Source organism: Protopterus annectens, chromosome 7.part0 (genome assembly GCF_019279795.1).
Source record: "Protopterus annectens isolate FY-2018-M chromosome 7.part0, PAN1.0, whole genome shotgun sequence".
NCBI classification, from domain to species: domain Eukaryota; kingdom Metazoa; phylum Chordata; order Ceratodontiformes; family Protopteridae; genus Protopterus; species Protopterus annectens.
The window spans coordinates 585,680,364-585,694,579 of record NC_056739.1 but is presented as its reverse complement, the minus strand read 5'-3'; the positions used below and the strand labels follow the sequence as shown (position 1 = coordinate 585,694,579).

Here is a 14,216-nt window from a genome sequence, read left to right as displayed (position 1 = left end):
ATACAACAAAAAAAAAAAACCTTTGCCAAGCATAGGAAAAACATACATACTTAAAGACCCTGGCCAATCTAAACGGGCAGCTAAAAGGGATAATTAATTTTTCAAAGGCTACATTTGAAGAACAGATTGTTTCTTAGGCAAAGGACAACCATACACAACAATGCACAGAACTTATTGTAAATTGCATCACCCACACTGAGCCAGAGACCACTGGCTGACAGGTTCAGCTCAACTTTCTCCCCCCACTCCCCTCCTGATAGTCCAAAGGAAATACAGCATACCACAATCCCCTAACCATTACTAGAGAACAGGTCATCAATGCACTTTCCAAGGCCAAAAACACTGCATCAGTGGGCCTGCAATAACATCCCGGGATGTTTAATAAATGGCATGAAACATGACCTCTCTGGTCCACTTAAATCACTTTTCAACTGGAGCCTTCGTTCAGGTTTTTTACCAAAAGAATGGAAGATGGCTATAGTCATTCCCCTGCACAAAGGAGGTCCAACTACTGATCTTGGTAACTACAGGTCCATAATAGGCCGTATGGCAGTGGCTACTTCAGCTCGTGAATGCGGTGCTCACTCTAGCGCTTTTTCATCGGTTGTTTTCAAGATAATGCAATTTTTACCAAATTTTTGAATATATGAAGGATATATGAAAGATTTACCTTGCTGAATCTGCTAGAATCTGCTTCACCATGTTAATGGTTTCCAAGGCTGCTGTCTGCAGGCCCTGTGAGACCTGAAACACTCTGCAAGCTGAGGATAATGATAAAATTCATCCAATGTGCTGCATTTGCTTTGTTTCCTGGATTAACTGCAAAAATCAACAGAAAAAAACACAGGAGATGTGACAGACAAAGGAAAAGAGGAAAAAGAGCAGGTACTAGTGACAAACTATGAAACGCTCCACATAGGCTTGCAATTCCATCCACAATGCTGGCAAATGTTCGATCTCTGGACAGCAAAATGGATTACATCAGGTTGGACTTAAACACAAATCACAAGGTAAGAAAAAGCTGTTTAATCATTTTTACAGAGACTTGGCTAAATTCAGACATCAGTGACTATGTTGTGGGAATACAGGATTATACCTTATTCAAAGCAGACAGGATACACACCACCAATGGCAAAGTCAGAGGTGGGGGAGTTTGCATCTATGTAAACAACTGCTGGTTTAATAACTATTAGATTGCCTTCAGCCATTGCTCAGCACACATAGAATAGTTTATGCTTAAATGCCATCCATTCTATGTGCCTAGGGAGTTTGCAGCCATTCATATCACAGCAGTCTGTATACCTCAGAGTGCAAACACTAAAAATGCACTTGCTAGGCTGTACAGGCTATCGTGTGAACTACAAAATAAAAATCCTGAGTGTGTGAATATTATGGCAGAAAATTTAACTAGGCCAAACTGAAAACAGTAGTACCACACTACTATCCACATGTGAACTTTACCACAAGGGGAATAACTACATTTGACCAAGCGTATGCAAATGTCAAGCAAGCTTTCAAAGAAGTTCTCCACCCACACCTAGGCAGCTCAGACCACAGTTCTATCTTGCTGATCCCAGCCTACAAACCCATGCTGCTAAGAAGAAAACCTTCCAGGAAACATGTAAGGATCTGGCCAGAAGGAGTAGACTCGGCCCTGCAAGACTGCTTCAAATGCACTGACTGTAACCTATTCAAAGAGGCTGCCACCATAGAACAGTATACTGAAACAGTAGTGGGGTATATCACCAAATGTGTCAAGGACGTGACCACCCTAAAGGACATAACTATAAGGGCAAACCAAAAACCATTGTTCACTAGCAAAGTCTATGAGCTACTGACAGCATGTAATGCTATATTGAAGTCTGGAGCTAAAGATGCCCTGAAAGCTGCCAGGGCCAACCTGAACAAGGGAGTAAGAGCAGCAAAATGTGCTCATGGGCTAAAAATATAAAAACATTTTGCAGATCAAAAGGACCCTAGGCAGTTGTTGAAGGGCATCCAGTGCATTACTCATTATAAACCTCCATCAACACAATGTATAGATAATATGGGCTTTCTAGACAAACTTAATACCTTCTTCAGCAGATTTGAGGAAAGAACACATCACCAAAGAAATTACCCATAGACAGTGATGCCACACTGTTATGTCTCAGCCTGGAGGCAGTCTGAAAGAACCTAAGAAAGTTCCACCCAGGTAAGGCAGCAGGTCCTGACATGATTCTGGGTCATCTACTCAAGGACTGTACAGATCAACTGGCAGCTGTCTTCACTGACATCTTCAACACATCTCTCAGACAGGCTAGTGTGCTAAGATGTGTCAAGTCTACCATCATCATTCTTCTGCCAAAGAAGTCATCCCCAGTCACATTAAATGACTACTGACCAATAGCACTCACACCGGTGGTGATGACATGAGAAGACGTCCCGATACCAAATACTGCCAGGTCCTCCCTATCGGAGGATAGACCAGAGAAAATATTTTTAAGGTCCATGGTGAGTAAACAAACAAATATTATGTTGGAATTATATCAACTAAGAACTCAACACCACGTCCTGTTTATTAACAGAAATGGACAATAATGGCAATTGGACCAATCACCCTAATTTGTAAATGTAAAAAATATTTTCATATAAATGAGGTCACCAGCCACGTCCAAGTCAGGACAATAATGGTGTAATTATTCACAAAAGCAAAGCATTAACATCACTATGGATAAATGGCATCGCCAATGAAAATGGCACATCAAGTGAAAAATTATAGTCATCAATAGGTTTAACATCAAGAGGCTCAGTGAAAACACATTACCAAGTCAAATGAGTGGCAACTATTGGCCAAGAATGTGTATTAACAAAACGTCCATATCCATATAAAAATATAAAAAATGTACAATATTACTAGAATATATCGAAAGGAATCACTCTAATGTCATAAAAAATAGTAAGAACTAGAATGACCAAGCAAAAATAAAGAGCAATCTATAGTTAAGGCCAGACAAATGCCAAAGGCCTTCTTATTACTAAAGAATATTGAACAGTGATATTATCCAAAAAACTTCTGTGATGGCCTCAAAAAACATACCATAGTTCAGACAAATTAGTGCAATAGTGAATTCAGCTGTTTAGATAACAAACTTGTTATTAAATAATGCAATAACAAATAAAGTTATTAATAAATAGCTGACTTATTACTAAGCATAAATAGTATGCATGATCCAGAAGCTACTTATTTATAATACTGTAAATTGTTCCTATTTAAGCAATGGTTTGCATAACTAATAGGGCAGTACCTAATATTAATGTCCAAAATAAAATAAAATAACTTGAGTCCTTCAAAGCACAAAAGACAAAAATGACAAATAATATATAGGGCAGTAAAATTCCACAAGATATATAAATAAGTTGCCACACTCTTCTTCCACACATGCGACAGAAGACACTAATGCAAATTGCTCCCTTTTTAATAACATTCAGTTGAGTAATCCAAAATTAGAGTAAGTCAGTCCAAACACCATATTCTAGCCAACTGCATAGTTTCCCCAAAAAGGCTGATGATAAAAAGTATAGCAACATTAATTCGCACACTCAAGTGGTTTCGCCAGTCATATAATGAATAAACAACGGTGGTAAACCAAATCATACACTATTCCTTCGCGTACCACAAAAAATGAAGCAGTAGGGTTTCACAAGGCGTGTCAAAAAAATGTCCCCGCTCTACTTACACAGATACCATAGAAAAAAATAACACAAATCGTTCCTTTTCTTGTTGTATTCCGTTGAATCATCCTAATTAAATAAATCAGTCCAAACACCAAATACAAACCAACTGCATAGTTTCCCCAGTCATAAGAACTGATGGAAAAAAAGATTACAGCAACGTGGATTCACTCACTTAAATGGTTTTGCCAGTCATATAGTGAAAAAACACTGATGGTAAAGCACATCAAACGCTACTCATTCGCGTTTCACCAAGGAAGCCAGAACACCAAAAATGTTGTTATATCATGATCAACTGTACAGGAAAAAAGACTTGAAGTTGACTGATTTGGCATCAAAATCCCAATATAGTATATCCACACAAGCGAAGCACACCAACCTTGGTAAAATGGACTGATAAATCCACGCAGCACACCATGGATCTCCAGCAGGAAGTAGAAGACAGTGTAAGCAAAAAACAGTCCCCTGCATGGAGAAAATTGCACGGCAAAATAGGATCCAAAGAAAAAATGAAGCCAGCAACTGGATGGCTGAGAATAATAAATTTATTAATCAGACTTTGATCTCACAGACTGGTTTCGGCATAGAGTTAGCTTAGCCTTCTTCAGTGTGATAAAACAGCAAGCAAAATGGAAGTCCTTTAATACAAAAATGTTAATTAGAAGCATAAATACTCAAACATGATTGGTGAACTTATGAATAAAACGTAAATAAAACATTCAAAGATGTTCATTAAGTCCTGGATAAAAAAGAGCACCTAATTTTATTATCCATTTTTTCTCTTTAGTATTTAATTTATTATGCCAGCCAGATTTCACTAGAATTTGGTCAATAACAAAAAAATGAAACCTTGCTGTAGGGTGCTTTAATGTGTGTTTATAAAGCGCATTACTGGGTTTTTTACATTTAACATCACTTAGATGCTCTGAGATGCGTAACTTGAATGGCCTCGATGTCTGTCCTACATAGAAACAGTGGCAACTGCAGCATGCCATATAAATTATCCAGTCACTATTGCAATTAGCAAAAAAAATTAATATCCTATACAGTGCTACAATTGCTGCTTGAAAATTCTTTGGTCTTTAAGACATGTTTACAACTAGTACAATGGCCACAAGGTACACATCCAATAGGTTTATCACCCAGCAAAGTGGTTTGTGTAATTTGTAACAACATTGATTGTGAATGGTGTTTGTAATGTAATTTTATTTATGTTTTATTCATGAGTTCACCAATCACATTTGAGAATTTTTGCTTCTAATTAACATTTTTGTATTAAAGGACTTCCATTTTGCTTGCTGTTTTATCACACTGAAGAAGGCTAAGCTAACTCTATGCCGAAACCGGTCTGTGAGATCGAAGTCTGATTAATAAATTTATTATTCTCAGCCATCCAGTTACTGGCTTCATTTTTTCTTTGGATCCTGTTTTGCCATGCAATTTTCTCCATGCAGGGGACTGTTTTTTGCTCAGGCAGGTATGAGCCTAGCATTGAGCAGATTACTACCTTCTCCAAAGATGATGCCACATTACCAACAGAAAGTGAGTAATTTTAACCATTGACTTAGCTTTTGGTGTCAGTTCAAGGGGGTACAATATTTGACAGCCTGGGAGGACATGGTAGACAGACCACATTGCTTTGCCATGGATAGTCTGCACTTCACCCCTCTAAGCTTTCAGATATTGGCAAAGAGCGTTTCCACCCTCATAGTGCCTTTTTTAGGCTATGGCAAACTGATAAACCTACCAACTTATTTGAACCTATGAAGGAATATCTGAAGGTAGTACTGCTCAATGCTAGAAGTCTTAACAAGAAACTCCACTCCCTGAAAGCCTTCCTCTCCTGGGAGAGTGTAGACATCTGTGTAGCAATGGAGACATGGTTTAAAGTTGCTGAGAGTACCCCATCAATGCAAGATTATAATTCCTTTCACACCCTTAGACCAGCCACTGCACAGGAGGGAACTAAAGGTGGAGGAGTCTCAGTCTATGTAAAAACAACCTCACATTGAGATTAGTTAAAGTGCATGACCCACTGGAACTCCTACATAGACAAATTGCCATACAAAGGGTGTCATACCATATCCTTGCAGCCTATAGGTCCCCTCCATGTCTCAGGAAATCCATGCTACCTATGTCAATGTACTAGGGTGCCTCACCATTCAACACAATATGATATTCATGGGGGATCTCAACTACCCCTCTATAGACTGGGAATTCTACACCTCTTCTAATGCACAAGCCCAGCAGTTCCTAAATTTTAATGCCAGCATCCTGGAACAATTGATCCATTCTCCTAGCAGGAGTACAAAAATCCTTAACCTTATACTTATGAACATGGGGGGGGGGGCAGATGTTCCTTACCCAATGTAATGCCTTCACTCGTTAGATCTGCTCATAAGGCAGTATTACTTGAAATAAAAATTAAATCCGGACATCCAGTGAAACCAAAAACCTTTAGGAACTATTCCAAGGCTAGCCTCTCTCTACTAAGCAACACCTTGGCTAAATTCCAAACACTGCCAAACCCAGTAAACATCATAGCATATGATTGAGCTATTTAAAAAAAAATCTCTGTACAGCCATATTGATAGCTGTATAGAGTGAGCCATGCCCACTCAAAAGACAAGCCACCCTGGTGGAATCACAATATCAATCGGTTATAGAACAAAAAAAAAAACCTTTGCCAAGCATAGGAAAAACATACATACTTAAAGACCCTGGCCAATCTAAACGGGCAGCTAAAAGGGATAATTAATTTTTCAAAGGCTACATTTGAAGAACAGATTGTTTCTTAGGCAAAGGACAACCATACACAACAATGCACAGAACTTATTGTAAATTGCATCACCCACACTGAGCCAGAGACCACTGGCTGACAGGTTCAGCTCAACTTTCTCCCCCCACTCCCCTCTTGATAATCCAAAGGAAATACAGCATACCACAATCCCCTAACCATTACTAGAGAACCGGTCATCAATGCACTTTCCAAGGCCAAAAACACTGCATCAGTGGGCCTGCAATAACATCCCGGGATGTTTAATAAATGGCATGAAACATGACCTCTCTAGTCCACTTAAATCACTTTTCAACTGGAGCCTTCGTTCAGGTTTTTTACCAAAAGAATGGAAGATGGCTATAGTCATTCCCCTGCACAAAGGAGGTCCAACTACTCATCTTGGTAACTACAGGCCCATAATAGGCCGTATGGCAGTGGCTACTTCAGCTCGTGAATGCAGTGCTCACTCTAGCGCTTTTTCATCGGTTGTTTTCAAGATAATGCAATTTTTACCAAATTTTTGAATATACGAAGGATATATGAAAGATTTACCTTGCTGAATCTGCTAGAATCTGCTTCACCATGTTAATGGTTTCCAAGGCTGCTGTCTGCAGGCCCTGTGAGACCTGAAACACTCTGCAAGCTGAGGATAATGATAAAATTCATCCAATGTGCTGCATTTGCTTTGTTTCCTGGATTAACTGCAAAAATCAACAGAAAAAAATACAGGAGATGTGACAGACAAAGGAAAAGAGGAAAAAGAGCAGGTACTAGTGACAAACTATGAAACGCTCCACATAGGCTTGCAATTCCATCCACAATGCTGGCAAATGTTCGATCTCTGGACAGCAAAATGGATTACATCAGGTTGTACTTAAAAACACAAATCACAAGGTAAGAAAAAGCTGTTTAATCATTTTTACAGAGACTTGGCTAAATTCAGACATCAGTGACTATGTTGTGGGAATACAGGATTATACCTTATTCAAAGCAGACAGGATACACACCACCAATGGCAAAGTCAGAGGTGGGGGAGTTTGCATCTATGTAAACAACTGCTGGTTTAATAACTATTAGATTGCCTTCAGCCATTGCTCAGCACACATAGAATAGTTTATGCTTAAATGCCATCCATTCTATGTGCCTAGGGAGTTCGCAGCCATTTATATCACAGCAGTCTGTATACCTCAGAGTGCAAACACTAAAAATGCACTTGCTAGGCTGTACAGGCTATCGTGTGAACTACAAAATAAAAATCCTGAGTGTGTGAATATTATGGAAGAAAATTTAACTAGGCCAAACTGAAAACAGTAGTGCCACACTACTATCCACATGTGAACTTTACCACAAGGGGAATAACTACATTTGACCAAGCGTATGCAAATGTCAAGCAAGCTTTCAAAGAAGTTCTCCACCCACACCTAGGCAGCTCAGACCACAGTTCTATCTTGCTGATCCCAGCCTACAAACCCATGCTGCTAAGAAGAAAACCTTCCAGGAAACATGTAAGGATCTGGCCAGAAGGAGTAGACTCGGCCCTGCAAGACTGCTTCAAATGCACTGACTGTAACCTATTCAAAGAGGCTGCCACCATAGAACAGTATACTGAAACAGTAGTGGGGTATATCACCAAATGTGTCAAGGACGTGACCACCCTAATGGACATAACTATAAGGGCAAACCAAAAACCATTGTTCACTAGCAAAGTCTATGAGCTACTGACAGCATGTAATGCTATATTGAAGTCTGGAGCTAAAGATGCCCTGAAAGCTGCCAGGGCCAACCTGAACAAGGGAGTAAGAGCAGCAAAATGTGCTCATGGGCTAAAAATAAAAACATTTTGCAGATCAAAAGGACCCTAGGCAGTTGTTGAAGGGCATCCAGTGCATTACTCATTATAAACCTCCATCAACACAATGTATAGATAATATGGGCTTTCTAGACAAACTTAATACCTTCTTCAGCAGATTTGAGGAAAGAACACATCACCAAAGAAATTACCCATAGACAGTGATGCCACACTGTTATGTCTCAGCCTGGAGGCAGTCTGAAAGAACCTAAGAAAATTCCACCCAGGTAAGGCAGCAGGTCCTGACATGATTCTGGGTCATCTACTCAAGGACTGTACAGATCAACTGGCAGCTGTCTTCACTGACATCTTCAACACATCTCTCAGACAGGCTAGTGTGCTAAGATGTGTCAAGTCTACCATCATCATTCTTCTGCCAAAGAAGTCATCCCCAGTCACATTAAATGACTACTGACCAATAGCACTCACACCGGTGGTGATGACATGCTTTGAAAGGATGGTCAAAGAGCATATATCATCATGTCTGCCTGCATCTTTTGATCCTTTACAGTTTGCTTACAGACCAAATCGCTCAATTGCAGATGCTATATCCCTGGCAGTACATCACACCTTGAACCATTGTGAAGACAAAAATTGCTACATACATATGCTGTTCATAGACTTCAGCTCAGCCTTCAACACTGTAATAATGTAGCACCTGTTGTCTAAACTAAGTCACTTAGGCATAGAAAATCCACTCTATAACTGGATCCAAGAATTTCTGACAGACAGGCCCCAAAATGTTCGAGTTAGCAAGAACCACTCACGGTGCATCACCTTGAACACAGAGGTCCCACAAGGTTGCGTACTAAGCCCACTTCTCTTCACAATATTGACCCATGACTGCTCTGCAAAACATCAGACAAATCACATCATCATGTTTGCCAACAATACCACCATGATTGTCCTCATCAGAAATGATGATGAGGGGACAAACAAAGAGGAAGTGAACCAACTCACCCGATGGTTCACCGACAACAACCTATTACTAAATGTTGACAAAATAAAATAAATCATTGTTGACTTCAGGAGGATGTAAGGGTCCCATGCACCCATCACCATCAGTGGTACAGCAATGGAAAGTGTAAAAATCACCAAATTCCTAGGGGTGTGCATCTCAGATGCCCTAAGCTGGGCAACAAACGCTTCCAGTCTTGTAAAAATAGCCCAACAATGTCTCCATTTCCTACAGAGACTTCGCAGAGCAAACCTCCCCTACCACATTCTCATGACCTTCTATAGGGTCATGATCGAAAGCATACTGACTAACAACATCACAGTCTGGTATGGAAACTGCTCATATGCAGATCACAAGGCATTAGAGAAGGTTGTAAAGCAGGCCAAGTAAATCACAGGATCAAACCCTCAGTCCTTACAGGACCTTTACTCTTGCAGGGTCATGAAACTGATAAGGGGCAAGTATCATCCTGCACATGGACTGTTCCACCTCCTGCCTTCAAGGAAACAATACAGAAACATCAGGTGTAGAACATCAAGATTTAGGAATAGTTTCCTTCCACAAGTGATCAGACTGTTGAACAACTAATGTTAACAATATCAACGCTCCCTCAGTTCATGAGAATACCATAAGTGCAATATGATTGTCTTTACTGTCCTAGAATTAAATTGTTCTATTTATCTAAGTTATGCAATCTGAACTAAATTATTACTTGCACAAGTATGTGAACTGTGAATTATGCCATGCTACTATCATATCTTAAACATAGTTATGGGTAAGTTATCTATGTGTGTATTTATATCAGTAGTGTCTGGAATTTATTCCATTATATGCTTCCTTCACCCTCCTGTTGTTATTCAATGCACACGAGCCTGAAGCAACTAAATTTCATCCAGTGATGCATTGAATTTCTTGATCTGAATGACAATAACGTTTAATTTGATTTTGACTTGAAAAGTCTTACCAGCTTCATATATAAGGCCATGGAAAGAATCATCATGGACATGATAAATGAGGACATAGGTTACCTGCAAATGCTGGACCCATCACAATTCAGCTTTGTTAAAGGAAGGTCATGCCTATTAAATCTGGTAGACTTTTTTTTGAGAGGGTTACCAAAGCATTGAATAATGATAAGACTGTGCACACAGCTTACCCCAACCTGGCCAAGGCTTTTTATACAATACCCCACTCAGGTATTATAGACAAGCCCACTAATTTAGGTATAAACCCTTTTATCACCTGCTGGATAGTCATCTGGCTCACTGACAGGACCAAGGAGGTCAAAATAGGTGAGGTCACCTCCACCAAGAGACCAGTCACTAGTGGAGTCCTCCAGGACTTACTACTGTCCTGCTCCTTTTTCACATCCATTTCTCTGAGTGGAAAAAAATGCTGAAGGTTTATGGTGATAAAGTTTGCAGACAATTGCAATGAGTGGTTATCATCAACCCTCTGCAGACACTAGCATTCTTCAAGAAGGTCTGTCTCTGACTAGCAAATGGTGCCCAAGTCACAGTCTAAAACTCAATGCTAAGAAATACATAATTGTACTATTTGGGAAGTTAACCACCCCGACAAATTACCATGTTGATAACATGACCCTAAGAGTCAGCTCAGTGGTCAGGGAACCGGGTATACATGTAGACAGTAGCCTTACCTTTTACCACCATGTGACCACAGTGGTGAGGGAATCCTTTTATGTTGCACAACTTATAAGTAAGGGCACGGCATCTAGGTCCAAAATGGTCATTATCCCACTATACTCCGCTGCCCTTATCAGACCAATCATAAGAGTACAGTGCTTCCTTTAGTATGAACTTGACCAGGCATATACAGCAACTAGAGTGACCTCAGAGGTTCCTTACATAAAGAATACAAGGTGTAACAAACCTGCCTTATGCAGACCACCTTAAAGTTCTTTCTCTCCAGTCTCCTATAGATTGCTGAGGGGTAATATATGCCTGGCTTGTAAGTCATCTGCTAACCCCACACTTATGAATTTCTTACATATTCGTAAGTCAAAAAGTACCAGATATACAAGATCTAGATACCTGAATTTTGTTTGTGACTTAAACAAAACATACTGGAGAGCCAGATATGTGTCCTAGAGACTGTTTATCCTATGGAACAGGCTTCCCATCCATGTAAAGCTGAGTTTGTCTGTTATGCAATTTAAGGGCAACCTAGTCCAGTGGATGGAGAATAGGAAATTTCCTCCGGGCCTGGTACCCATGTCCATTATGGAAAGAAGTAGCTTATAAATGCCTGGCCCTCAATATCCTATTTGGAGACAGGACATCATTATTCTTTTGGGAAAACTTGGCAAGGCTTAGAAAGCCCCCCCCCCCCAAGTCATCAGCTCAGTTACAATCTAAGAATCTATGAAATATCAAAAGTCATCCTGAAGAATCTGTCCACAGTGGTGATTTGAATATACACAGATCTGAACTGTCTGGATAACCCTTGATTTGCCAGAAGCCCTGATTAGCATCAAATAATAAGAAACAATTATCTTGCATTATGGACACGGGTCTATATTACATTAACGAAAGTTCATATAAGCAAAGGCTCTAATGAACGAAACTCCTGGACATCGAGGTGCGTGTTGTGGGATCACAATAGAGTGAAGATTGGAGTTTTTGCCCTTTCCTCACTGTAGTGCGATCTCAGAATTGGAATATATATTTAGCGGGTGAAGGGGGTGCAGCACCCCACAATATTGTTTTCAATGTCCGGGATTTTCGCTCATTGAGCGTTAACTTATATGAACTTTCGTTCATATAATATAGAACCATGTACACAACCTCTCCAGCGCCTCGGCCCAGTAGTCCAATCAATACATTCACCTAGTAATATTGTAACATTTTTACAGTTGCATTCTACATTTAAACAACAGGTGTCAGCGTTCCATATTTCAAAATCAACACAGTTTCCTTATATAGCAATATGTTCTTCAAATCCAAAGCATTATAAACTTTAACTATCTCTAATTAATTTCTTGACTGGATGAAATTTTAATTGTTTGATTAAGTTATTAAGTTTTTATTGATGTTAGCATTTAAGAGTGAGGTTTTGTATGTGTCTTTGAGCTCTTGAAAGGCCATTGGGCTGAGGTGCTAGAAAGTTTTTTATTCATGTTTTAATAAAATTTGGAGATTTTCTGGCCTTTGTACTTGTATATCATTTGTCGATAATGTCTAGTTACTGGAACTCAGAGAAAAAGCCCCAGTTATGAAATGGAGGAGAAGGGCTGAGTATCTGAATAAATGCTGTTTTTAAGAGGAATGTGGAACTGGATGATTGCCCATGTAGTTTACAGGGAGAAGTTCCATCCATCCATCCATCCATCCATCCACAACCCCTTCTTCCCATTTTTACACATGGGGTCAGGGTGTTACTTCAGCAGTGACAATCATCTACAGCAATGGATTACTTCAGGGGGTGGCTAGCCCTGACATGGTAGTTCTTCCATACCAAACACTAGCGTGTACACACACACACACACACACACACACACACACACACACACAGACACACACACACACACAGTGACACACACAGACACACACACACACACACACACACAGACACACACAGACACACACACACACACACACACACACACACACACACACACACACACACACACACACACACACACACACACACACACACACACACACACACACACACACACACACACACACACACACAACTATGGCCAGTCTAGAGTGCCCAGTCCACCTTCTGCATGTCTATGGAATGTGGGAAGAAACCAGAGCACCCGGTGGAAACTCATACGAACACAGGAAGGACATGCAGACTCTGCACAAAAGGCATCACAGCCAAGAATCGAACTGAGGAACCTCTTGCTGTATAGGGAATACAGTGTGATAAATATCATGTGTGCCTGTACCTGAATGTTTGTTTAACATGCTTACATCTTTGTACTGTGGGAGAAAAATAAATAGCAAAATCAAGAGATGGTGATGTGCTCTGCTAACTTATTAGCCGCAACGCCTTTATTCTGCCTGGCCTGATCCCATCTCCCTTGAGTCACTGAATCGGGACTGATTGATGGTCTCTAACAGGCTTCAGACCTGAGAAATTCTTAGATGGATGCTGTGTTAAGTCCAGATATGTGGTTGAGTGGTTGTGTATACATGAAAAAATATAGTTAGGTCCCTGGATAAAATGTCTTCCTTTCCTTTCCTTCTCAATACCAGTGGGAGCTGTTGATTAAGGTATTATATATGTGGTTGCCTCGTTGTAGACTTCAGTTTTTGTCACTACTGTGCTGTTGTATTTAACTGATTGTGTGTGTGTGTGTGTGTGTGTGTGTGTGTGTGTGTGTGTGTGTGTGTGTGTGTGTGTGTGTGTGAGAGATAGATGAGCTTTTGTTCAACACACTGCTTTGTGTTTTTATTTGCAGTATGCATGATTAAGGAAATTATTATTTATTGCTTTTTATTTGTGCATTTAGCTATTTTTTTATTTTTTTTCTTGACTTCAGGTTATACCAAATCATTCTGAGCAAGACTGGAACCACAAAGACCCAGGAAGACATGCAGGAATTTTCCATTTCCGTTTTTGGAGGTTTGGCTCATGGCTTGACATATGTATTGATGATCGACTGCCTACAATCAATGGTCACCTAATTTTCTGCCATTCAAACGATATCAATGAGTTTTGGTGTGCATTACTTGAAAAGGCATATGCAAAGTAAGAACCAGAGGTGGTTACTTTTCTAGAGTAAAGCTGTCAGTCTGCCTGTCTTTTTAGCTCAAACTAAGAATTATACATTATGTTATACAATATCCCATTCTTTCCTCACGAAGGATGTGACTGCTCTACAAACTCACCTCCGAAACCTTTAACACAAGCTTGTTAACTCTGCCCAGTGCTGTTTGCTA

General features: G+C 40.0%; 1 protein-coding gene across 1 annotated transcript in view; it reads left to right on the top strand.

Moving 5' to 3' along the window:
* LOC122806610 (calpain-5-like) overlaps positions 1 to 14,216 on the top strand; it is a 660,704-nt gene that overhangs the window by 268,659 nt on the left and 377,829 nt on the right. Inside the window, exon 4 of the mRNA XM_044077176.1 lies at positions 13,817 to 14,025. Coding sequence (XP_043933111.1) covers positions 13,817 to 14,025 — 209 coding nt within the window. The remainder of the gene's footprint in view (positions 1 to 13,816; positions 14,026 to 14,216) is intronic.